The sequence below is a fragment of the Centruroides sculpturatus genome, unplaced genomic scaffold, assembly GCF_000671375.1.
Source record: "Centruroides sculpturatus isolate CEXI.00-Female unplaced genomic scaffold, Cexi_2.0 scaffold1237, whole genome shotgun sequence".
In the NCBI taxonomy this organism is placed as follows: Eukaryota; Metazoa; Arthropoda; class Arachnida; order Scorpiones; family Buthidae; genus Centruroides; species Centruroides sculpturatus.
In genome coordinates this window covers 207290-234015 of record NW_019385374.1, presented here as the reverse complement: position 1 = coordinate 234015, position 26726 = coordinate 207290, and the positions used below count along the sequence as shown (strand labels likewise).

At 29.7% G+C, this 26726-nt stretch overlaps 1 protein-coding gene across 4 annotated transcripts; it reads left to right on the top strand.

Moving 5' to 3' along the window:
• Positions 1-4384: 4384 nt before the first annotated feature.
• On the top strand, positions 4385-25184 carry LOC111638286 (RCC1 domain-containing protein 1-like). 4 transcript variants are annotated; one of them, XM_023383972.1, is made up of 8 exons: positions 4760-4886; positions 7218-7271; positions 7404-7548; positions 7622-7702; positions 12032-12170; positions 14155-14276; positions 16854-17039; positions 24055-25184. In XM_023383972.1, exons 3-8 carry the CDS (start codon positions 7413-7415, stop codon positions 24210-24212), a joined length of 822 nt encoding a protein of 273 aa, XP_023239740.1. In that variant the 5' UTR covers positions 4760-4886; positions 7218-7271; positions 7404-7412; the 3' UTR covers positions 24213-25184. The 4 variants fall into 4 exon arrangements, with proteins under 4 accessions (XP_023239738.1, XP_023239739.1, XP_023239741.1 ...); XM_023383971.1 differs by lacking the exon at positions 7218-7271 and having other exon boundaries at positions 4754-4886; XM_023383970.1 differs by lacking the exons at positions 7218-7271; positions 7404-7548; positions 7622-7702 and adding an exon at positions 4385-4565 and having other exon boundaries at positions 4635-4886.
• The last annotated feature ends 1542 nt before the right edge of the window (positions 25185-26726 follow it).

Sequence of the window (26726 nt, the reverse complement as noted above, 5' to 3'; positions counted from 1 at the left end):
AACTATTAAAACCGTATAATATAATTCTAACTCCAGTATTTAATATTAAGAAATTGCTAAAAACTAAAGAATTGTTTAAAGTATTGATACGATGCAACAAAATAAATGTTATATATAAAATCTCCTGCAGTACCCAACCGAATTATCAATATATAGTTGAAACTGAAAGAGCCTACGAGAATATTTACATGCAATTAAATATAATTACATTAATTCAGCAGTGGCCATACATCATAATGGAGAAGGTTGCGAGATCTCTCTTGATAATGTTAAAATACTCAAAAAAGAAAAAAAATATTATTAAAAGGGAATTATTTGAACATTTAGAAATTATTAAAGTAAATGAATATAAAATGTACTTAAACCATGGTCTAACTATTAGTGAGATCTGGCAAAAATTTAATGTGATTCTATCAAGTGTATTATTCCAATAAATATTGAAAACATATATTTTTTATGGTTATTCATAAAGTAACCTAAGGGTGTTCATGCTTTACTTTTACATATTATTTAATTATTATTTTTCTTCCTATGAACTTGATCTACTTCCAATGAACTTGATCTAATGATAACAATATCGTAAATTTAATTTTTAAAATTTTCTGAACTGGTTTACAAGATTTTCTCGTTAGCAGAAATATGTTTTTATGTGTCAATATTCATATTATCTATATCTATATCTTCTATACTCTGTAGCAGCGGCGGCCTTATCCATTGCGAGGCTCTGGGCGGCAGAACTTTGCGAGGCCCTTGTCCTTTGTGCAAAGTATGTGAATTGAAATAGTAGGCACTTATTAATATTAATATATACTGTACTATAAATTAAATTTATTTTATTGTTATAACCAATAGCCAAGGATAAAATAAAAAGTTTTAAATATCAACTTTTTTCTACTTGGTTGTTGCGCGAGGCCCCTCCAAGAGCGAGGCCCCGGGCGAGTGCCCTGCTCGCCACCCCCTAAGGCCGCCACTGCTCTGTAGAGTCTATACTACTATATAACTACTTACTATATAAAGAGGCAACGTATTTTTCGTTTGTGACCACTAACCGTGAAAACTACTAAACCAATCGTTACCAAATTTTAACTGTAGCATCTTTATGATTCCCGCAATGTTTACCACTAATCAATCCTACAGATTTTTTATTAATTAAATAAAACTGCAACGGATTTTTGTCTGTATATTTGTCTCTCTCTTCACTAGATGGCGACACATGAATTAGTACTTTCTGTCTATAACAAAAGTCTATTATTAAAGTTTACTATTATATTTAAAGAACTGACGTTAAATTATAATTAGTTAATTAGCAAAATCTTCGATGACTTAAAAGTGACGTCATCGTGCTAGATGGCAGTATGTGTACTTATGGCGGGTTTTCGAATCGTTACGCATTAATTAATTTCTGCAGGTAATTGTACAAAATATTCGAAAGAGTTATTGTATTTATCTCAAGTGAATATTTTTGAAATTGATTGATAAATAATGCCGAGAGCTGCGAGAACACGAAAAGGAAAAAGTTCTAGATAGTGCTGGGCGATTAATCAATAGCAATCGAAATTAATCGATTATAACAGGAATCGATTACCTCATAATCGAATAGAAACACTGATCGATTAAACAAATTTGTCCCGCCGGTCAGAGCTCAGGAGTAGGCTGATAGATCGAGTCACAAGTGCGAGAGAAGAAGATGAAGATTAAACAAACATGACGGCGGCGACTAGGAAGAAATCAGAAATCTGGCGTTATTTAAAAAAAAAAAAAAANTCAGAGCTCAGGAGTAGGCTGATAGATCGAGTCACAAGTGCGAGAGAAGAAGATGAAGATTAAACAAACATGACGGCGGCGACTAGGAAGAAATCAGAAATCTGGCGTTATTTAAAAAAAAAAAAAAAGAAAAAAAACGTTTAAAAGAGTGTGGAAACACAACCAATTTTGCGACGAATTTGAAAAATTATCACGAACATATTTTTCGCAAGATGGAAGTTGATAATCGTCCTACTACCTCATATAGTCAATCTGACCACATGGAAATCGTGGAAGTGGAAGGTAATAGTAGTCCTAACAGTGCTGCTTCTGCCTCTTCACAGTCGTCACAAATAAGTGTCATCGATTCGTTTTCCCTGATTTCATCTTACAGTGGTAAGTTAAGTCAAACTTTTATGAACATTTCAAAAGTTTTTGTGGTTTATTGAATGTACCTTTTTACATTTTTTTTGATTATTTTATTTTATTGAATAATGTTAACTTATTTAATTTGTCTTGCCACGTGGTAGTTAGGGTTCTTGCAGCCACGTGGCAAGACAAATCAAGTAAGTTAACATTATTCAATTACTACAACCTGCCACACAATTTTTAAAAAACCGTTTAATTGTGTATTTTATTTTATATTAAGTTATTTGATTATATCAACGATTAATCTACTGATTGTCTTTTTTATTTTCAGAAGGAGGTAATAAGAACAAACAGATTATAAATGGACTTGTTTCATTCATTATAAAAGATAATCTACCTGCTAATATTGTGAATTGAGATGGTTTCAGAAAATTTATGAAGATGGTAAATCCACATTTTCGAGTAATAGACAGGAAAACGGTTCGAGATAAAATAGATTTGAAGTTTCAATTCTGCCAAGAACAGCTACGAAAACTTTTTTCTTCCCAAAGTAAGATTTTTATCTTACAACAGATTCCTGGACTGATTCCTTTAATGTACTGTACGTTCATATCTTGGAACTACTGCTCATTTTGTGGAAGATTATGTTTGTAAAAGTGCAATAATTGGACTTAAACATTTAAAAGTAAGTCATACAGCTGAATATTTGTCCAAGTGCCTAGAAGAAACCTGTTCAACTGTTGGGATTGAAAGGCACAAAATAGTTGTAGTTGTTACCGATAATGAGGCAAACATTTGCAAAGCAGTAGACCTTCTCGTCGGAAAAGATAAACACCTTAAATGCTTTGCCCATTCTTTAAATCCCACAGCGCAGGATTCAATGGCTAACGTACCAGAATTTAATGAATTGCTAAACAAAGTGAAACCCATTATTTCATTTTTTTCATCACAGCACAACTGCAACTCATCAGCTGCAAAAGGAACAACTATCTTCAGGAGAAACTTCCCCTTTGAAACTGAAAATCAGTGTACAGTACTCACCACATGGAACTCGGTATATGATATGCTGGATCGATTTTTGAAAATTAAAAATGCAGTTGCCATTGTGCTACAGAAACCAAAAGATGCTCCCGATATGCTTCTTAAAAGTAAGATAGAAATCTTGGAAAAATTCTTCAAAGTTTTAAAGCCATATTACTTGGCAACCGTTGAACTGATGGGTGAGAAGTATACAACAGTTAGTAAAGTTATTCCTGCTGTTGGCCTCATTGCAAAAGTTCTGGAGGCAACAAACCCATCACAAGAATTGGAAAAAATCTAAATAAGGTCTGTTTCAATAATATCGACAAACGATTTTGTGGCATAGAAAAGAATATGTTATACAGTGTTTCTACAGTGTTAGATCCCAGATTTAAGAATTCAGGTCTCAAAAGCAAAATGTGCTGCAAATGCAATTTCTTTCATCAATAAGTATCTATCCCGGCAGATTAAATATGAAGTAGACTGTGTGTGGAAAAGTAAGTGAAACCATTAAAAGCACAGATGAGAATAGTCTATGGTCACATAGGGAAATCAGAGATCCCATAAAGTCTAAAGAAGGTTTTTGTACTACATTTAAAACTTACTTAGAAGCTGCAACTATACCACACAATGTTGATCCTCTTGCTACATGGCAGTCAACGTTTGCCCATTTCAATTATTACCTTGCGAAACTGGCTGTTACATATTTAGGTATTCCAGCAACCTCAGTACCTGCAGAACGTCTTTTTTCAAAAGTTAGAAATATTATTACAAAGAAACGATGTGCATTGCATCCAAAAAGATTTGAGAAACTTGCTATTATGAATAGCTTTGAGTTTAATGATATACTTTCTTTTTCATTATAGTTTGTTTTGTAATATTGTGTAAATTTGCAATAACAAATTAATGAATGTTCTATAAAAATGTGAAATCTGTGAGTGGTCTTTTCGTTAACAAGTACTGTATTATTAATTAAAAATAATAGTGTTTTACTAACTTAATAAACACTGTTGTTATTAAAGGTGTGGTAATCGATTGATAATCGATTATCATATCCTAATCGATTTTCATTTTTTAGGTAATCGCCCAGCACAATCTAAACTAAAAAAGAATTAAGTTTCTCACTATTAAATTTTTTAGACATTTTATTTTAAAAATTATATATGAAAATTTCGTGTTAATATCATGTAAAACAACGAAATATTTTAAAAAAATTGTGTTCATATACTTGTCTGGCAACACTGTTTCGACTTTAACGATTCAAGCATGTGATGAAAGTGACAAGATGTTGGGTTTCATTTACTTTGGTTTCGACGCGTTTAATCATTTAGGCAAGAAAAAATCCGACGTATTTAACACCATCCAATTTAGAAACAAGGAGCACGTGGTTAAAAAAATGTTTACGGGATGGTCGTCAATATTTTATTTGACGGGTAATTTCCTTCGTAACAATATTATTATTAAAATACAATTTAAATAATACAATTTTTCGTATATTTTAGAAGATGGAAGTTTAATTCATTTCGGATTGAGTTCAGAAAAAACGGATCCCGTTCTGTGTTCGTTGGAACACGAAGTTAAAAACGTGGTCTGTCAATGGAAATCCACATTTTTAATTAGTGTGGATGGAAAATTAATGTGTTGGGACGAAGATGATTTTTCGTCGCCGCCAAATGTATTGAACGAACCAACGGAATCGGTGTTTGTAACAGAAGTAGCTATTGGAGACATGCATTCTTTAGCTCTTACTAATGGTAAACATTCTTTGTTGTACAGTAAATAAAATGCTAGTTTAATTAAAGTCACCGTGCAGTTATAATGTATAATTATAACATATATAACTACTAACACATATGTATATATACATTATAATTGCTCGATTGACTTATGTATATATAATATATGTATATGGTCGACACAAGAAATGATTGGCACGGCACAAATTTCTCACTTTTAATAGACAAAAAAGTATAGTTTGAGACTTTCTACAACTTATGCATTATATAGTGCAAATGGTATTCTGTGTTTTTATACAGGTAACCCCCGTATAACACGGCACTTCTATAGCACGGATTCGCTCTAACACGGTTCGAGAATTGGTACCATCCCCCGTATAACACGGCACTTCTATAGCACGGATTCGCTCTAACACGGTTCGAGAATTGATACCATCCCCTGTATAACACGATACTTTTATAGCACAGATTCACTCTGACACGGTTTGAGAATTGGGTAAAACCCTCGTACAACATGAAATGTAATAAATTTTTACATACTTAAGTAATAATAGTTCACGAAAATTATTATTTTCGTGAACTATTAGTACTTAAGTATGTAAATTTTCTCTTCTCGCCTTCTGTCGATACACGTGGTCCTTCTCGAAACTTGTTTCAATGTTGCCAGATCGCGACGCTTCTGCTTCTGATGTTGCCGAATGTTTTTCCCTTATTCCATACTTGCTTTATTCTTCATAAGTGCTTAGCACCATATAAGGAAATTTATAAAGACCTTTTAACTAGAAGCAAGCAATCTAAAATTACATACATTTTGCAAAAGGTAAAGCATGGATCTGAAGATAATGCAGAAAAATGCTCAGAGGATAAGGATAACTTGCCAAAAAGAAAACGCTCTCGGTTAATTAATAGTGTTTTTAGTGATGACGAAGAAAACATTGTTTAATTTATATTAATATGTATCACTTAAAAAAATTTTAATGAAGATATTTATCTTAATTATGAAAATATACTAGCATGTTTTTTAATTTTTGGAACCTAACCCTCCTTTTCGTATTAGTTCTTTGTTTCATATAACACGGATTCGCATAACACGGCAATTTTTTGGAACGTAACTACCGTGTTATACGGGGGTTACCTGTACATTCATTTATATTTTAAAATAAATACAATCATAAAAAAAAAACACTAAACAAAATACCGTTGAAAGTTATGCAAAAAAATTGTTGGCATAGTGACAAACTTTGTTGTATAAATGTATAATTTTGCATTATACAAACTTTGTAGAGCCTCCTTTCTGTTTAATAACTGCTTTGCAACGATGAGGCATAGTTGTGACTGGTTTTTCACAGACTTTAGGTTGGTTTTGTTCTGTGCCGACAGTATTGTCTGTTTTGATTCCTCTTTGCTCTGTATTTCTTGCTAAAGATGTTTGTTGGGATTTAGATTTGGTGACCATTCCAAATGATATATGTCCCAAGATTTCAAATATTCTTTTAATATCTTAACTGTATGCTTTAGATCATCATTGTGTTGGAAGACAAAAGTTTGTTCTAATCCTACTGTTCTTTATCAATAAATACCATATTCCCAATTCCTTTGTTGATCATACTTTCATACCATCACCAAACCAATTTCCCAGTAATTTGGTGATGTTATGGAAATGTATTAAACCACTGTTTAATATACAGTGATTTAATACACAGTGACAATTAAATATGTATTAAACAACTGTTTCACAGTTGGTCTAATACACATTTGGTTAAGTGCTTCTTCTGTTTTTCTCTTGTTTGCCATCATGTCCAAGACACTTTTTAGCCCACTCAAGTCATTTTTTCTTGTTTTGTTTGCTTACCTGTGATTTCTTCCCTCACAACTCTAGCATGATAACTAAACTTGTGCAATCTAATTTGAACAGTTTGAGATGTAACACTAACATTATCTTCTATTTCCAATTTATGGCTGTTTTAATCCTTAACATTACCACAAACTGAAACTATTTATGTAAGAAAGGTGTAACAGTGGATGTATTCAAAATCTCAGTGCACAGACAGCACCTCTCAGCACTTCTGTTCAAAATCTCAGGCAACTTCTGGTTGCTGCCAGCAAACTGCAAGCATCTTTTTCTGTGCTTGATATGACAGCAAACAAGATGGCAACCACCATGAGGCTAGTAAGAACTCTATTTTATGTTGACAGTTTTGAATTTAGTTTACTTATTACCCTGAATAAGTTAAGATCAGGTTAATATATTAATAGATTATTTTAATATACCAACATATTTTTATGTGAGACATAATTTTTCTATTGCTTACTCTGAAACTGTGTCTTTTATTTGTTTTTTTCTGTCAGTGTTTTGGCCCACAAGATATTCCTGAATAAAGAGTGATGTCAAAGATGTCCAGTGTATGTCTATGCAGCTAGTTATGACAGAGAAAACAAATAATTTTTTAGTTGTTAACATTAATCTTAGGCTTGATTTTGTTATGTATTAAATAGCCTCTTAATTCTGTAATATTTCTGACGTTTTTTTCTTAGATGTAAACTATGTGCAGAAATATTTGTATGATTTACAATATGGGGGAAATGAATTCACATTTAGGTATCCCATCTAATGTAAATCTTACAACACCAAAAACAGTAAGAAAAGAATTTCAAGTCATAGAAAAGGATGGTGAATTTGGTAAGATATTTTTTAAGGATTATAGTGCTATATTTTTGTATTAATTTGTTTGGAAATTTATTATAACTTGCAGGAGTCCAATTTAATTTTGAAGAAGTAGAAAAATGTGATCAGACTGAGATTAACAAAAATGAACAGAAAAAGAAACAAAAGAGTATAGTTAAATTCAGAATACATTCAGACTATTCAATTTCAAAAGTTTTTTATTCAACAAATACTAATATTAAATAATAAGTAATATATTAAATATTGAAGTACAGGTAACCCCCGTATAACACGGGGGTTACGTTCCAAAAAATTGCCGTGTTATGCGAATCCGTGTTATACGAAACAAAGAACTAATACGAAAAGGAGGGTTAGGTTCCAAAAATTAAAAAACATGCTAGTATATTTTCATAATTAAGATAAATATCTTCATTAAAATTTTTTTAAGTGATACATATTAATATAAATTAAACAATGTTTTCTTCGTCATCACTAAAAACACTATTAATTAACCGAGAGCGTTTTCTTTTTGGCAAGTTATCCTTATCCTCTGAGCATTTTTCTGCATTATCTTCAGATCCATGCTTTACCTTTTGCAAAATGTATGTAATTTTAGATTGCTTGCTTCTAGTTAAAAGGTCTTTATAAATTTCCTTATATGGTGCTAAGCACTTATGAAGAATAAAGCAAGTATGGAATAAGGGAAAAACATTCGGCAACATCAGAAGCAGAAGCGTCGCGATCTGGCAACATTGAAACAAGTTTCGAGAAGGACCACGTGTATCGACAGAAGGCGAGAAGAGAAAATTTACATACTTAAGTACTAATAGTTCACGAAAATAATAATTTTCGTGAACTATTATTACTTAAGTATGTAAAAATTTATTACATTTCCTGTTGTACGAGGGTTTTACCCAATTCTCGAACCGTGTCAGAGTGAATCTGTGCTATAAAAGTATCGTGTTATACGGGGGATGGTACCAATTCTCGAACCGTGTTAGAGCGAATCCGTGCTATAGAAGTGCCGTGTTATACGGGGGATGGTACCAATTCTCGAACCGTGTTAGAGCGAATCCGTGCTATAGAAGTGCCGTGTTATACGGGGGTTACCTGTACTTTTTTTTTCAATTGAATGGTCTGATAGTGCTACACAGAACCTAATCAACACCAGAGTAGAAAAAGAGCGATTTTCAAAAGCCAATTAATAAAATTAAACTGTGGGTTCAAATTTTGCAGGTCTTACTAAACAGAGGGTACAGGTTTTCAGGGGAGGAGTGTAGCCATAAATGGCAAAATTTAATGTGCACATTTAGGCAAAACTTGGATAGAATGAAAACGTCAGGAGAGGGAAAAATAAGGTCGAAACATTTTGATGAGTTTTACAAAGCATATGGGTGGAAAATCCAATAATAATCCTCCACTTCATTACCTAAGTGCTTCAATTGCCTCACCTACATTGCCTTCTCCTCTGTGTACCTCTGAGTACTGTTTGCTGCCCATCTGGCTCCAAATCCCCTGCTCCAAGTATAGCCACAATTACCATCAAGTTTATCTGCATCTAGTACATCGGATTTGTGCAGCCTGGACTTATACTGTCCGAGATGCAAAGGATGAACAGCGATGGAAAGAAGTGAAAGAAATTGAAGAAAAAAAATTACAAGAGTTGCAGCAGCTCAGAATGCTAATAGCTGACTTAATTAAAAATAAAAACAAAGAAAATTAAATTTCCCAATCTTGTAATAAAAGTGTTATTTGTTTCTTTTTTTAAAGTAGCCTAAGGTTGGTTAATTTTCCATTTATTACATGATGAAAGTGATGAGAAGGAGTCAAACTAGGTAGAATACAATAAAACAAATATTATTCTACCTAGTCTGACTTTCTTTTTTCCCTCTTGTCCAAACATCATATGCTGAAGGTTCATTAGCCAACCTTACGCTACTTTAAGAAGAGTTGCTTTTTGTTTGTTCAGCAAGAATTTTATAAATATGTTTACTAAAAGCTTTTTTAATATATATAAAACACTGGTAATATTATATAAAAATTTATTTTTAAATTAACAAATTCAGATAACTTTAATAAAAAGCATTATGTCATTTTTTTATTTAAGACAGGGGCATTTATTAAATTTTTAACTGTAAAGTAGATGTACAGTACATGAGACGGATGATACTATACATACAAACAAATTTATAATAGTTATAATAAGTAGTACATTCCAAACATAATATTACATTTAAACACCAAATTCTTATAGTACAGTGCCTACAGTGTATTGTACAATACATACAACTCTATGGTATCACATAGTCTCAGAACAGCTGAGTTACTATCAAATACCTCTTAGCTGCTCCATCAGCATTTGAATAACTGCTGCAGTTCTTCCAGTTCTAGATTGTTCCCTTCACTGACAATTTCAGTGTCTGTACTGTGATCATTATGCATAATATAAAAATTACGCAGTACACAACAGGCAGTGATGACTTTTGGAACAAAAGCTCTTTCTGATATATAAGTATTTCAATTTTCAGAATCTACCAAAGGCTTGCTCAACGACAACTCTGCTTGAGCTTAAAACTTTATAGTTTTTCTCTCTTGTTAAATAGCCAGTATAAGGTGTTAGGAGTGATTTTGATATAGCACAATCCCCAATCACATATGACAATTGTTTGGAAAAAACTGTGGACCTCCCAATTTGGAATAGAGGACTATTTCGGAATACCTTGAGTCATTTGATGATCCAGATTATCCTGCAAATATATCAGTAAAAAGCAAATTGCTTCTGCAAACTGTATGAAGCACAACAGCAGCGGCTTATTTTCTAGTGATATGTTCATTTTTCTCTTCCTTTAGTGCCAAAAATTTGATATGGGTGCCACCTATGGTACCTATTATACCAGGAAAGGGCACTTGTCGCATAACTTCAAATGCTCAAATGGAACTTTCAGCTTCTTCACCAATAGGCCAGCAAATAAATTTAGTAGCCAAAGCTGAAATGTAATCCAATATTTCACAAACACACTATGCGTGCACTGGGTGCTGGCTGCATGCTGAGGTTTTGAATATGCCTAATGTTTAGAGGGCATAAATGACAATATAATTGTAAATAAAATTCCAATTTGAGTTTTTTTTTTCATAGGTCTCTTTAAATTTGATTAATTAATTCTAATCATTAATATTATCGAATAAGATTAGCATATTTACTTTCAATATTAAATTTCTAATTAGTATTGATTGATTATAAATTTTAATCAATGATTAAAATAATCTGGCCCTACTATTAAATATATTGCTTTCTTTTTATAATTTTAATGATTAAATTATTTAAACTGATTAATTACAAAGTTTTTAAAAATACTATTTACTGTTTAACATTTATGTACTATTTAGAAAATTTTCACACTCTCTGAAAACTTATTGAAAATATATTCTAAAAATTCATTAACTAATGAATTTTTATTATGAAGTTTTAGTAATTTATAATGTAGACATTATAAATTACTGTTTGTTCTATATTAAGATAGCTGTGAAAATAAATAGTAAATTAAGAATACATTACCATTAATTGTTGTTTAATTATAAAAATAAAGAGAAATGAGCAAATATTTATTGTGGCATTGTCATACTGCTGGACTGAAATTTTTCATCAGTGTTTTGTTTTCAATTTTTTTAGTAGTGTCTTGCCATTGTGCATCATACTTTCCCCTGTTAGCAATAGGTCATCTAACTAACTTGTTTCAAGTAAACATTTTTGAATTGAAATAACATGACTTCCAGTCCAAACCAGAAGTTCGTATTTAGTTAATCAGGCTTTCTTGTCCATAAGCTTTCCGTATCTGGTCTCTACTTTCATGCATCTAATTCCATTCTCGAGATTAAGGAAGGACCAACAGACAGACAACAGTGGTAATTTATAGGTCCACAATTTTTTCAAATTGCAGCCCAATTATTTAATCAAAGAGATAATTTCCTAAATAAATTTCAGGTATGCATAGATATCAACTCAGAAATAATGTTGTAATTGGAAAGACAATTTGATTACATATATTTAAAAATAAGTTATGTACTATGATATGCTTCTTGCCTAGTCTTGTTATATACTTGTGAGCACTATGTTGGACTTCTTTATTGCTAGACACTGTCACTATGTCCAGTGACGGTGTAATAAGTCTAGCAATAAAGAAGGCCAACATAGTGTTTACAAGTCTATAAGAAAGTTATGTTTTTAATAATATACCAGTAGTCATTTTTGTTTCCACACACTTATTCTGCACTTTTCAAATTTTATGTAATGTTTTCAAACTAATTGTTTGACTCTAAAATTACTTAAGAAAGTGTTTAATTAAATTGTATGTAAATGCAGAATAATTTTTATATTTTATATACTTTACATTTTCATTAACTTTATACTTTTTTTGTTTATTGATGATATAAAGCATTTAGTTCATTGATTATATATAAAAAACAATATAATATATTTTTAATGTTTTAATTTTAATAGATGGAACTTTATTTTCTATATGTAAAAACAAGATAGAAAAACTTCCATTTAATCTAGTTGTAAATTCTGTTTGTTGTGGAAAAGAACATGTTCTCTGTCTCACTGTAGATGGAAAAATATATAGTTATGGATTAGGAAGGTAAAATATATTTTTTTAATTTATTAAAAAATTAATTTTTACTAATAACAAAAGTGATTGTTTTGATGATACTAAATATTAACACTTTTTGGAAATATTATTTTGTTTATTGAAAGTTGTACAATATTAAGCTTTCAATGTTCAAAATAATGAAATAATGCATGAAGTTTAATAGTTAAACAATTAAAATTTTTATAAATAGGTATATTTTTATCCAATATTGTTCATCTTGCTATGATTGACTGCTTGCTGTTTACTCCAAAATAACAGTACAATATATAAAAACAGTAGACTCACTAATCTAGCCATTTCTTACACAAAGGGTGTCATATTACTGAGAGTAGGACCAAAGGTAATGCATGATGTTATTTAGAAAAGGAATGTATGATGTTATTTAGATAAGATTCAAAAAATGTTCTGTTTTCTCCTATAAGCTAAGCGCAGGTTTAAATCCTTAGTAATTTTATTATAAATTTGTTGGAGGGACGGTTCGTAAGCTATAACCACCCGCTTGCACTCTGCATTATTAAGCCTCGTGTCGGTGGTAGTTATCGTAGATAGCTAGTTGGCAGTTAGCCTGTTTATTTATCTTATCTAATGCAAAAGACAAGTCAGAGGACAAGAAAGTGCCAGGAGTGTACTGCATTCCATTACAGGACAATCGTTTCAATAGGTGTATAACATAACATACATTGAGTCCACGTACAGATCTCTAGAGGCTAGAATACGAGACCACAAGTATGATGTGTCCAAGGGGAAGTATAATACTGCACTAGCCCAGTATGCTACCGAACCCGGAGTTTCTCCTTGTTGGGATGAAGCTACGCTTTTGCACAGGGTGTTTGACCGACACGACTTACGTTTGTTGGAGGCTATTGAAATTTATATAGCAGGCTTGAAGGGAGGTTGCATTAACTCCAACTATATTCCAGTTCCACAATCGTGGAAGTATTATTTACAAAGCCACAAAGCATAACTATGATTTTTTAGTATGAAGTTAGCTTTAGGCAATGTAAAGGAAACAATTTTTCCCTATCGCACATCAGGGTAACTTTTAACATTGAATACTGTATATTATTACCACCATATATATTTTTTTATATATTAACACCATATATATTATTATTGTATTTATTTATAACTTTATTTGTAAATATTTTAATTATATGTTGTAATACGTAACGATTCTTTGTATTTCAACATCATTTAAATCTTAAAAATTAGAACACAGCTATATTTGAAAACTGTTAAAAAGATAGAACTGTTTTTCTATTCTCTGCAATTTTTCCTGATGAGGGCCTTGAAAGACGGCCAAAAACATTTGAACGTTAAAATTTTTTTGTTGTTCATTTGCTGGAATTATCATTTAGGTGTGAAGTGGTGGTTTTAGTATATATTTCCAGTTTGTGTGCCAGTTTTTTATGTCTAACATATGGTATATTGATAGGTAGCATTGAGGTCTAGAAACTGCTTAAAAGTAATTATGGACTAATGATAATTTCCTGTACTAATCAATATAAGTAACTAGTTTCAAAAATATTTAATATATTAGGTTTTATTTATGCCTTAAATATTAGACAATTGAAGGTAAGAAATTGACTTTTCTACTTGACTTTAGTTAGGAAAACTAAATTTATAAAATTAAGTTATGAGGATAATTAGTATGTAAGAAGTTTATAGAAATTATCTTAATAATTTCCTAATAACTACAAAACAATTAAGGAAAATAATTACATTCTTTGTTTTCTTATAATACATATTATAAGAAAACAAAGAACTATCCTGTGTAATTTGAAATTAATAAATTCAAATTAATGTTAATGATTTAGACTGAAACCAATTTTGATATTTATGGTATAAAATTTGTAATTATTACTCAGTTTTAATGAATAATACATTAGTGTTTCTTACATTTGTATAAGTTTTTTTCTACTATTTATTTAATTCATTTTCAATGTCAATAGATGAATTTTTGTTTCAATAGTCGAGGACAATTGGGGCATGGAACAACAGAAAATGAAGAAACTCCAAGAGTAGTAGAAGCATTAGAAGGAATTCCAATCAAGATGATAGCTACTGGAGGATGGCACTCAGTTGCTCTTAGTAGTAAGTTTAATACATTATTTAACTTTAATATCATAATTCAAATAACATTTGAAATTTATAATTTAATAGTCATTTTAAATGATTTTTTATTAGATATTAGATAAATAAGTGTAATAGATAGCATAATATGAATCACAAATATAATTGAAATCAATAAAATATATTTCAGTTACAATTTTTGTGATAACTCAGGATATATTTTTTCTTCTTAATTGAAGTTTTTAGACTATTTACAAAAAATTAAATTTTTTGAGTCTATCTTTTAAATCCCTTATACACCACCACAGAAGTAACAGTTTTAAAAAATTTTTTAGAATTTTTTAAAACTGTTTAAAACTGAAAATTTTTTAAAACTGTTCTAAAAAAATTTTTAGAAAAAACAGTTTTAAAAACTTCAATTAAGAAGAAAAAATATACCCTGAGTTATCACAAAAGTTGTAACTGTATGCAAATAATGTGGACTTCTCGTGACTACCACTAGAGGGCCAGAAGCAGTTTAAAAGTGGATAAAATAAGATGGTATGAAGAATTCATCATGGTTTTAATGTAAAAAGTGTCAGAACCTAAAAGAAAAGGCTGGCACTTGATCTTTTTTAACTTTGCGGACTTTTTCTACTAACTTTTACCTGTTTTAGAAGTGTTTTCTTCATTAGAAGTTTTCTTCAAAAGCAATTTTTTAAAACTGTTACTTCTGTGGTGGTGTATAAGGGATTTAAAAGATAGACTCAAAAAATTTAATTTCTTGTAAATAGTCTAAAAACTTCAATTAAAAAAAATATATATATTTCTTTTTAGCTGCAATTTGAAAAAATTGTAGATCTATAAATTTCCACTGTCATTCGTCTGTCTGTCTGTCTCTTTCCTTAATCTTGAGAACTGAGTTAGACTGATGAAATCTGAGACCAGATATGGAAGGCTTACGGACAGGAGGATTAACTATATAAGAACTTCCAATGCAAACCAGAAGTCACGTTGTTTCAAATAAAAAAATTTTTCCCTGAAAGGAGTTAGATATATGACCAGCACCACTCCATTGCTAATGGAAAAGTATGATGCACAGGGGCAAGTCCATTTCAATAGAGAGTTCTTTTTTTGGCAGAGTTCAGAAATTTGTATACTTACCCATTACACTAACTATTCCTTTAGAAATATCTTCTGCTGGAAACCCAGCTTTAATGAAACTCCTGCAAAATCAATTATTTTTGTAATGAGAAATTCTAGAATGAACTTCCAGTAAAAATATTGTGCAGACATTGGGTGTGATTGGCATAGTGTTGGGAGAAATATGCCAGATATACATTAGTAAGGTTAATTTTAGGATGGCAAATGGGATTGTCTACAAAGAGGATCCTTGCAATTCATAGTTCTCACAATCAATCCCACTTCAGATATGCTACATGGCACCTCTATCTCCCTATCTTTTTGAATTCCAAATTCCAAAATAGCAGTATCAATGTTCAAAGCATCAAATGAAATTTGAAATGATAACTTGTATATAAGATCATTTCAAATTTCATTTCTTAATCTTTACCCATCCTGAGATATTAAATGAAATAGATGCAACACACCCCACAAAATATTTTTTCCTATTTTTCTGATTATTTTAGGTTCAGGGGTATCAAGTGGTCAGGATTTGTAAAAAAAACACAGATGGTCAAGTTTGACATGATTACAATACTTTCCCATGTTATAATACTCAGGAAAGTAAAATCTACCTGATTTTGCCAGGCATATTTGGTATCTTTTTTAAAAATAAATTTAAGAACATACTAGCATAAATTGCTACTTAGATTCCATGGATTTAAATTCATGTTAAGAAATATTAAGGACCTTCGTGATAAACTTCATTTTTGGGGATTTACTTCATAAAGCCAAATGATTATTGGATTTTATCATACTATATTAATACACACTATTTAATAACTAAATGTTAAGTAATGTTTACTCTATTCTTGTATCAGACAGCAGAATTGGTCAACAGTTAGAATACATATGTTAGAATACACTTGTTTATTTATCTATCGATTAAAAGAACGCCTAAAAGCAATAAAAAAGGATTGGATCACCACCACTTTCACAGTTTTTGTTACAGACAATCAAGTTGAAGTGCACATATGTATCATACATGGTACTGTCAGGGAAAACATGTAATCTAGTACCTTATACAGTAGTACATACATCATTATATGTGCAGTAAAATGCATTATGTTTACTTTCCATAGTAATAGCTGTTATTGTTGTTCATATGCAGAATGAATTCACAATGCCCAATATTAATTTGTGTTGTACTGTAATAAAATAGTTAAATATTAAGTTACGCATTCATTAAATAATTAATAATTATGTATGGTATAGCTTGATGATTACATATTACAACAATTTACAATGTAAATTACATGTTCTCCTGACAGTCCCCATACAGTACATACATATATGCCATCTGGAAGCACAGAAGCATCCTCTGGTGATTACTTTTATATAATCTATTTATTTTTACTTGTGTAATTCTATTTTAATTAAAAACAATTAGTTAATAAGTAATTTGCAGATAATATAAGCATGATTTGTAAATTTCAGCTATAGGAGATATATACGTTTGGGGGTGGAATGAAAGTGGTCAGTTAGGCCTTCCAGCAAGTATTTCGAATAAAAAATTATCTGAAGTAGTGACATTTCAAGCAATTCCTCAGCTGCTCGACTTCCCGCATGATGCCATTATAAAAACAGTTTCTTGTGGATCTAGACATACAGCAGCTATATCAGGTAACTCTTATAAATGTAATCATAGTTTTAAAAATATTTACGAAGCAAATTAAAGTTTATATAAGTTTAAATCATCAAATTTATATATTTGATTTAATTAAAAACATGTGTAGGCTGATTTTAAATTTAATTTTGACACATATTTTTGATTTTTATCATGTTCAATATTTTATTTTTGAATTCTTGATCAGAGTTATAAAATCAAGTGTCAAAGCCTTCAAATTTTAATCTGCTTTCAAAGTGTTTCAAATATCAAAAATAATTCTAGAATTATATTCCAGAAATATCTATGTTAAAATGTTACTCTTAATTAAAATTTAATTTCTTTCAACAAGTTTAAGATCGCAATAACAATTTCATTTCTCTGTTATCATGATTTTATTCCTATGTAGTATGAAAATTACACACATCTGCATACTTTACACAGTATAATTAGTAATAATCTTCAGTTTGTGTATTTATGTGGAGGAAATATATGATCTTTCAGGGTTAAATTTACTTACTTGATAAATTGAATACATGCAAGTACTTTTGATATTTCAGCAAGGTTACTTTTAAAAAACTGTTAACTTTTGTTAAATTCCTGTCTGATGTTTACCTTTCAGTCTCATTCTTTATTAAGAGCAAAACAGAAAAAATACATTTTTAAATCTAGCCAACATAGTATTACCACTCATCTATCTTACACTGTAACACACAAGTTCAGTTTATCCCCATATATCATACCACCTTTTTCCTTCCAGCCACCTGGATATGTAAATGTTGTTTCCATCGTTATTCACAAGGATAGTTATACTACTCATCTCCAAGTTTGATACAAGAACTGAAATTAGTAGCTACTGCTGTAGGCAATGGTGGGCATACACACTCCAAATTTAAATATATCAACAACCTGTCCCACACAGTTCTCTTCCCACTCACTGCCAACAAAAACAAAAAGCCAATATTTCCACAACTTTCTGTTCCATGCTTAACAAAGTTCAAGCTTACAAAAAACATGGGATCACACTTTCCATCAAACCTCAGCCATTACTACAGAGAATTCTGGAGTTTAAATAATCCCATTACAAGTACAAACAGGAATAAAGGTCTTTTACATGGGTGCCACAACTAGAAAGTTACTAAGCCATTTAAGGGTGCATTTACTTCTGAGCTAATAGTGCTACTTCTGAACACCGGAAGTGACGTCATTAGCATGTGTATTTGTGTTTACAAGTCCAGTTTGAAAGTAAACGCGAACGCTAACAAGAAATATGGCGGTTTCCTGCAAATAATATTGTCAAAGCTGCTATTTTAAATGTTACGTTACAGATAGTACTACTTGATTCCGAATCGGATGAAGATGATCTTATTGTGGATATAATTGTAGAAAAAAGAAAAGTAAGGTCAAATAAAAAAAAGATAGAAACTTTTATTGAAGAGACTGTACCTTTTTATAATCCAACCAATTTTAAACAGTACCTTAGACTTACAAGAGAATCTTTTGAAAGTCTCCTTTAAAAAATAAGCCCAATTTTAGACAACACGTGTCTCCTCAAAAGCAGCTTTTATGCTATGGACATTGGAAAATAAAGAATCATTCAAGTTGGTTTATAAGAAGCAATATATGAAATTAGATGCAGTATATACATAGCAGATTATACATATACAGTATATAATACATATTTAATGCAATTGTTTTATTACCCAGTGAATGGATGTGATGTTGCTCTTTTACGGTGTAACTAACTCAGTTTAAAATCAACAAATAATTGATATTAAATACAAAACATTTTTCTTTCCTTTCTTTTCTCTAAGGGTATTGGTGATTGTTTTAATAGGTCTAGACAGACTGCATAGAATATTTTAAATAAGGTTGTTAAAATTCTCTCTTAGTGTTAAATGAAAATGAAAAAATAATTCTTGGCTATCACAGAGCAGGATGATGTAAGAATAATGGAATTTTTTATACCCAATCTGGTTTTCCTGGAATTGGAGGCTCTATTGATGAAAAACATATCGCTATTAAGACATCAACTGAAGAAGCAGCAGCTTATTTCAATAGAAATAAATATTACTCTGTCATCAATAAGTTTAGTTTGTAATGAAAAAAATGGTATTCAAATAATACAATTTCTTGAGAAGTCATTTTCCATATGTAAGTAAAAATTCATTCAAGTATACGAACTTATATAGTTTTGGATTATTATTAATACTGTTCATTTCTGTATGATTTATTTAATGCTCTGAACATAGCATTTCTGAAGATTCCAAATGTGTACGAGGTAAACTTCACTTTTAATCATAAACAGTGAGTCAAACTTAATTTTTTTTACATCTGTTTATGAAAAAAGTCATCTAAAACTATTGAACCTTACAATAAAAAAGATCATAGTAATAATTTTATACAACAAATAATTGAAATTTACCAATAAAAATACTTCCTGCTGTTTATTTTTTCAAAAATAATTCCATTTTCATTACTTTGTACAGAAAGTAATTTTTTCATGGGAGCAGCCATATTGAATTAGCGCAAAGCTCGACAAGGAACTAGCTAGCACTTTGAGCTTACCAATTTCTCTAAACATGACATCACATAGCTCTAATGTGAATGAGAGACGGACAAAAGTATACAGGCTGAGCATGCTGACAGTAAAATTAGCACCCTAAATGTACACCAGGATGTCATAAAAAAAATAACACACATTCTACTAACCTTGCAAAAAATGTATTAGAAAATAATTTTACATCATGGATCCAAACTTTCATTTTTAAGTGATGTTTAGACTGCAGAACCCTGTTCCTCTGGGAATCATTATATATGTCTTTGGAAAATTGCAGGGTTTTAACAATTTCAAACTCCAATATAAGGATAACACTTTACAAAAGCTTAACTTTTATATTTTACTTATAACTCTTTACTGTTTTTTAATTTAATTATAAATTTTTATACTTTATCTTATTTGACAACATATGAAGGACATTAACCACATTTTGTATATTTGTTTTAAATTTAAATCAAAAGTTTGTCACACATGTTCGAATTCTAGAACTTGTTTCAAACCTAAATGCATAATAAGTTCTTAAGTTTGGTTAATGTAAAGAATTTTTAAAAATCATTATTTGAATTTTGTATATTCTTTGCTTGCCTGAGGATGACATTTTGAAATGTTGAAAGCACTTACACGTTACAGTTTATCAAGTAAATAAATTTAATGCGAAGAGACAGTATATTTACTCCATATTGTATACAGTATTCGGTGTCATATGAGTGTGTGTAAATCTTAGGAATAAATATGCACAATTGACAATCACTCCTATGAGTATGATGCTTTTGACGCAAGGAATTTTGCTTCTACTCTTGCACATAAGTTATTTTACAGAAACAGATATAAAACATTTTAGTTTATACAGAAATAGTCAAATTATATTTCTAAAGTTTTTTTAAATGTACAGAAACAGCTTAAAATGCTTAAGAATTTGTTTTCAAATAGCTAAAATTTCATGCCAAATTGCAAAATGTTTAACGACAGAATTGCTCCATTGTTAAGCAAACTTCCATCAACATTACATCAATTATTAATAATGATGTTCATTTCAAAGATTTCTTGTTTTATTTTTTAATCTTAAAACTTATAATTACTAAAATATTTTTTATTAATCATGACTATCACTTAACTTATTTTGTTGTTTATTAAATTTTTCTTTAAAAGCAAAAATAGTATAGATTTTAGTCTGTTTAATCCAGTACTGTAACACAGATATTGTTTCTTTTGAATGTTTTTTCAAATTTTGGATATATCATTTCATTGCTTTCAAAAATACAGGGTGGGCAAGAAGTCCTTAAAAACTGTGAACATTTTGTTCTGATAATTCTTCATGTTTTATAAATATGGTTGGCATGAGGGGGTTTTTGGCAATAGGATAAAGTTAGTTACAATAACGACCGGTAGGTGATGTTGATATACAAATAACAATTAAAATGATTTTCAGTGTTATTTCTGATGGTGTTTAAATTTCTGAGTGTTGCAATCAGGTTCTTCTACATTGTTGAATTGAAAAATGCTATTTGCTGTGAAGTAATATCCATTGGTGCAGGTGTTGTTACTCAGCTAAATTATGTTATACCATGCAGTGGAGGCCATGTCAAACAATTGTCAATAATGAAAATGACTTTCAATGTGTTTATCGTTTGTATGTCATGGTGGTTTTTGGAATTTATTATTTTCCTTCAAGAAATCCTCCAAACTGCATTTCATTCTGATTAAAAAATTTATACAAAATGGAAGACTTAAGTTTTTACCTCAAGCTGAAGTTTTGTATTTCAGCTTGAGAAATTATAGTAATTTTTCTGTCTGCTGTCCATCTTCAGATGATTGTTTTATAATTGTATTCTTAGACCTAATTTGAGACTAATGATTGAACATAAATTAGATCCCAGAGATAAAAAAACAAAAAATTTTCATTACATAAATCTTAGTGTAATGAGACATTGTAAAATTGCCAGGCTTTGTATATTCTAATAAAAAGTTTAGTTCTTTGCAAGATCAAAAAATTCACAAATAGTATTTTAGAATAGTTTTTACTTATTAGATTATATCCAGAAATTATAAGAGTAATTAAAGTTATTGGGCTACAAATTCCCACTGTCGTCTGTCTTTCCTTAATCTCCAGGACAGTTATACGGCTTTCATCTATGTATGGAAAGCTTAAAAGCAGAAGGCATGATTAACTATATATGAACTTATGATGTAAACCAAAAGTCACATATTTTCCCCTGAAAGGAGTTAGATAACAATGGAGTTGTGCCAGTCATCTAATAGAAAAGTATGATGTCCGAGGACAAGACACTACAGTACTAATTTGAGGTGGAGAGCATATATTTTAAATTAAAAATATGATCAAATATTTATTGTGACATTGTCACAATGCCAGGCTACAATTTTTACTTGTTTAAATTTAAAGTTATCATAAGTGAATATGATTTTCAACAGCAGATATGTAGTCAATAAAATGATGATTTAATTTCAAAAACAGACAATTACTTATAAATCTAAAATATTATTTGAATAATTATAATTAATAGAAAATAAAATGCTTGTAATTTCTATCCATGCTAACAGATTTTTTTTAATCAAGATTTATCTTAGATTATTCCTTATTCTTGTTTGATGACTAAAGAATGAATTTGAAAAAAAAATTGACTACTGAAATTGTTAAATTTTTATTGACAATTATTTTAGATATATTTTTTGCAAAAGTATTTTTAACAGCTTTTGAACTCTCAAAAACAATGCAAATTATTTTGTTTAAGTATATACTAAGTGAATATTAGTTGTGGTTTATATCTGTTTTAAAAGAATAATAATAATTTTACTAAAATTCGAAAAGAAAATATTTTAAAAATTTAAGCATTGAAAGTTACAGTTTTTCTATACATCACAACACTTATTGATTTCTTTATCCTAAAAATAGATTATAGATTTTATAAGAAATCTTTAGTAACCTTGAACTGTCATCTGTTTGTGTTAGTACATAATAACCAACTTTATTGATACTTTGTATTTAAAATTTATGAAGCAAATAAGTTTCTGATTTGATGTTTGTCAGTTTTAAGTCTTCATTTATTTTTATTATAAAAATAAATAATTATGATACTCCTATTAAGATGTATCTAACTTTTTTGTCTGTTAATCTTTTAAACTCTTATGTATTAGTGATATTAATGTAAGAAAATGATAAAGCATTTTCATTTCGTCCCTTTGAATGCATTTAAATTATATCATTCTAAAAAGCTTATACAGTTTGATATATGAAATTTTAGATGGTGAAAAGATGTGGGTATGTTTCATTTGTTTTGTAGGGGGTAGATATACAGGTATACAGGTTATGCAAAAGCACAATGGAGGAATTGCTATAACACAAATTACAACAGCATTGAGATCATGATGCCCATAAAATCATTTACACTGCACGTTCCAGTATACTCATCTCCCTATAGAAGGAATGTGCCCACATCTATGTCATCATCCAAATAAATCAACTATATATTATTTTTATACCATAGTTTAATTACAGGAAAACAAATTATAAGGTGACTTTATATATATTATATTTGAAATCATTTAATGTATATTAATTCTTAAATTGTCAAAGGTTATCTTCATCGTGTAATTGGCTGCAATTTAATAAATTGAAACTCAAATAATAAGTTGGTAACTGTACAACTACAGTATTTGGTGATTATAGTTTAAATAAAAATATATGTATTTTTAAAGTAATTCTGACTTTTCTGATTTTTGTCACAGTATAGTGTATTTCGTCCGGATGATACAGCATTTTGAAATCTGGTTAAGGTAGAAAAATACCCTGTATATAATCTTACAAGGGAAAGGTTATATAACATGGTCCTCAAGAATTTGCATAAGTCTTAGTATTAACCATTTGAGAAATGCATTTTCTCCTTTTGCCCAATGATGTTTTCAAGAATATTCAGTTTAAATGGCAAGTTGCTCAGGATTTTTTTTAGTTCCATAAAATTTATTTTCATGGCTCAACAATGACATGCCACTTATTATGTGTCTCAATGAGTGAATTGAAGTTTTTTTTTCAAATAATTGTAAATCATATACAATTTGCCTATTTATTTTCTATTAAAAATGTGCACTTCTCTTCCTCAAATTAATTAAATTTATGTTTGGGAATTAAGAATATTATGAATAATTTGACTTTTTAAGTAATTAATAAATTTGAATTGTTATATATTGATACAATATTAAACTGAAGTGGTAATGAAAAATTATTAGTTAACAACTCTCAATATTGTATCTCTATAGTATAATTTGGAGTTTAACAATAAGTATATATATAGAAAAGATTCAAACATATATAAATGAGATATTCTTAAGAATCATTCTATTATGTAATGAAATTAACTATTTGTAATAATAGTTCTTGATTTAGTAAGATATTAATAGCTTTTTATTTAACATTGAAATTGTGTGAATCTGATTGATTAATAATTTTTGTATTTTAGAAGACGGACAGTTGTGGACTTGGGGTTGGAACGGGCACAACCAACTCGGTCTGAACAAGTTGACTCCAGTAGATTATCCCAACTGCGTACAGATACCACCAGAATATAAAGTACAAAATGTTATTTGTAATTATTGGAATACAATTGTAGTTGTATGAAATTATTTTGTTGCACAAATATTATTTCAAATCAAATACAAAATAATAGAAGTGCCACAAGAAGAATATTTCAGGAAAGTAAGAATGACAGCCAACTCTAGCCGGCTTTAGCCTACCACTGGAGGATCTGCAGTTAAGTTGGACTGAATCAAAATGGAGAATCCAGAAATTTTTTACTGACAATGGAAAATTTTTGTTCTCAATACATTGCAACCTAATGTCTCCAGAACAGTTTCTCTCATTTCTATTCTTCAGTAAGACAGACCCTGGATGATACAATCTTGCAATTGTCAAACTATGCAACAATTTTCTTTTACTTAAAACATCCAAAGATTATATATAATGTATAATCAACTAAACAAACACACTACGAAAAGACTATTTTCTCTTCATAGTATTATGAATTACATATAACAGGGGTGCCCAGACTTTTAGCTGTAAGAGCCCTAGTTACCTACCTTGAAAATATTGGGAGCCACACCTAAAGTTCTTGGTATAAAAATAAAAAATTTCAGAATCATAATGTATTTATTTTGACAATTTTTACATATTTACTCTTTCCTAGTTGAAGGTTATGAATTTATCAAAAATTAATTTCAACATTATCAACCTGATTGTAATTAGAAATTGAACTTCCTATTACTTCTTTTAGATGTTGGTTGGTTAACTGTGAATAAAACTTCAATTTCATCATTGAGTACAATGACTCAACATCATATGTTGAAGCAAAAATTAACAGTAAACGATATGCTGCATTCTTTAAATTGTACTTAATTATTGGTAAACATTTCCAAAATTCATTGATTGATTTTGCCGATTTATGTAACATTTGGAGACCTTGATGTTGCATCTCAATTAATTCTAATTTTCCTGATACTGTTTCAGAAAGTAATCATTTTAATAATATAAAAACATTGTTAACCATTTTCTATGTATATTTAAACCCAAAGAATTTTTCTTGGTAGATGATCTTACAGCATTTTGGTTAGAAATTACAATTTTACATAATTTCTAATCAAATCTGTAAAATTATGTAAAATCGTAATTTCTAACCAAAATGCTGTAAGATCATCTACCAAGAAAAATTCTTTGGATTAAGAGGACGTTATACATAGAAATTGAATAAACAGCAACCATACTATATTAATTGTTAATCACAATGATTTCAAACGAATTTAATAAAAATGCAATTGATGGTTTTAATGCTACTAAATCTGCAAATCATTCAACAGGTTTTTTAATTTTGTTTGATAGTAAATGATGGTTGCAGGAGGAATATCAGATTCTGAAAAACTTTTTTTAAGAGAGAGAAGTGATTGAATGTTTTTTCTATTATATCCTTTTGGAAAAGTTGTATTTTTCTTTTAAAACTGAAAATTCTTTGACTTAATTCTGAAATATTCTTGTCCTTATCTTGCAGTGATAAAGTTTAAAAAATAACAAATATTTATTTATTAGTTGAGCCACATGTGGCTCGCAAACCACAGTTTGGGCATCGTTGACATATAATATTGACATGTGTATAATGTATGTAACCTTCAAAGTTTGAGAAAACAAAGCAACTATATGTATAATATTTAAAAGTGTCTTGTATTTTAAATAAAATTTGAATGTAGATTTACTTCTAACTAAAAAAAGTTTACTGAAGTAATTCACTATATTTTATTTTTTTCTCGTCTTTACTCATATCTATGGATAGGAAAATGTTAATTCTTAATCATCTCCAGCATTATTAAATATTTAACTTCTATTAAGTATTTCTCTAGTGAAAGATTCAGCTAATGTTTTATTTTTGTTTGTATGTAAAGTAGTTTGAATGGCATCTTTATGCATTTCTTGAAGAAGTGCTCCTTTCCTCTGAAGGTTGAACTAGTCCCACAATGGTATGCTGCAAGTGTGAATGGAATTGTCTTTACTATTTGTGATTAGGGACTACACATACAATCTTTACATTTTTAGTAATATCTGGGTAAATATATTAGTCCATCACTCTCAGAACCCAATACATGTTCCCATTATATTTTCTGGATGACTATTTCCAAATTAATTCTTTCACTTACTTGCACTTAATACAATTAGAAAGACTTTTGCAAATTCTCCACAGAGCTTGTTAAAATATATTCACCATCTATGATGCTATGCTGAAAATTTATCTCCTACACAATTCCTGGATTTTTGCCAAGACAAATCATACAAATTCCATCAAGCACAATAAAAAAAACTCTTTGTACCAAATATTCTTTGATAAAGCCTTTGTAGCCTTTCTGTTATGACAATGGACTCACTTATCAGTTTTCTGATTTATTGTGAATATTTTGTTCATTTATTTGTATGTAATATTTGTATTGCTGTCTGAAAACTAAAGACATTAGTTTATTCTACCAACTTTTCCTGAACTACCTTTAAAACATTTGAACTTCATCAGGTAGTAATGTTGATGACTATGTTAATACCTAAATTAGCACACTAAAATCTGGATAGTCAGAAATCACAAACATTTAAATTTTGATATAA

Bases quoted from the DNA above. Each gene is read 5' to 3' on its own strand.
- LOC111638286 (XM_023383970.1), top strand. From the start codon at position 4,418: ATGTTGGGTTTCATTTACTTTGGTTTCGACGCGTTTAATCATTTAGGC. The intron at 4,887-12,031 runs GTAAACATTCTT...TAATTTTAATAG, and splicing joins TTCTTTAGCTCTTACTAATG to ATGGAACTTTATTTTCTATA. The intron at 12,171-14,154 runs GTAAAATATATT...TTGTTTCAATAG, and splicing joins TATAGTTATGGATTAGGAAG to TCGAGGACAATTGGGGCATG.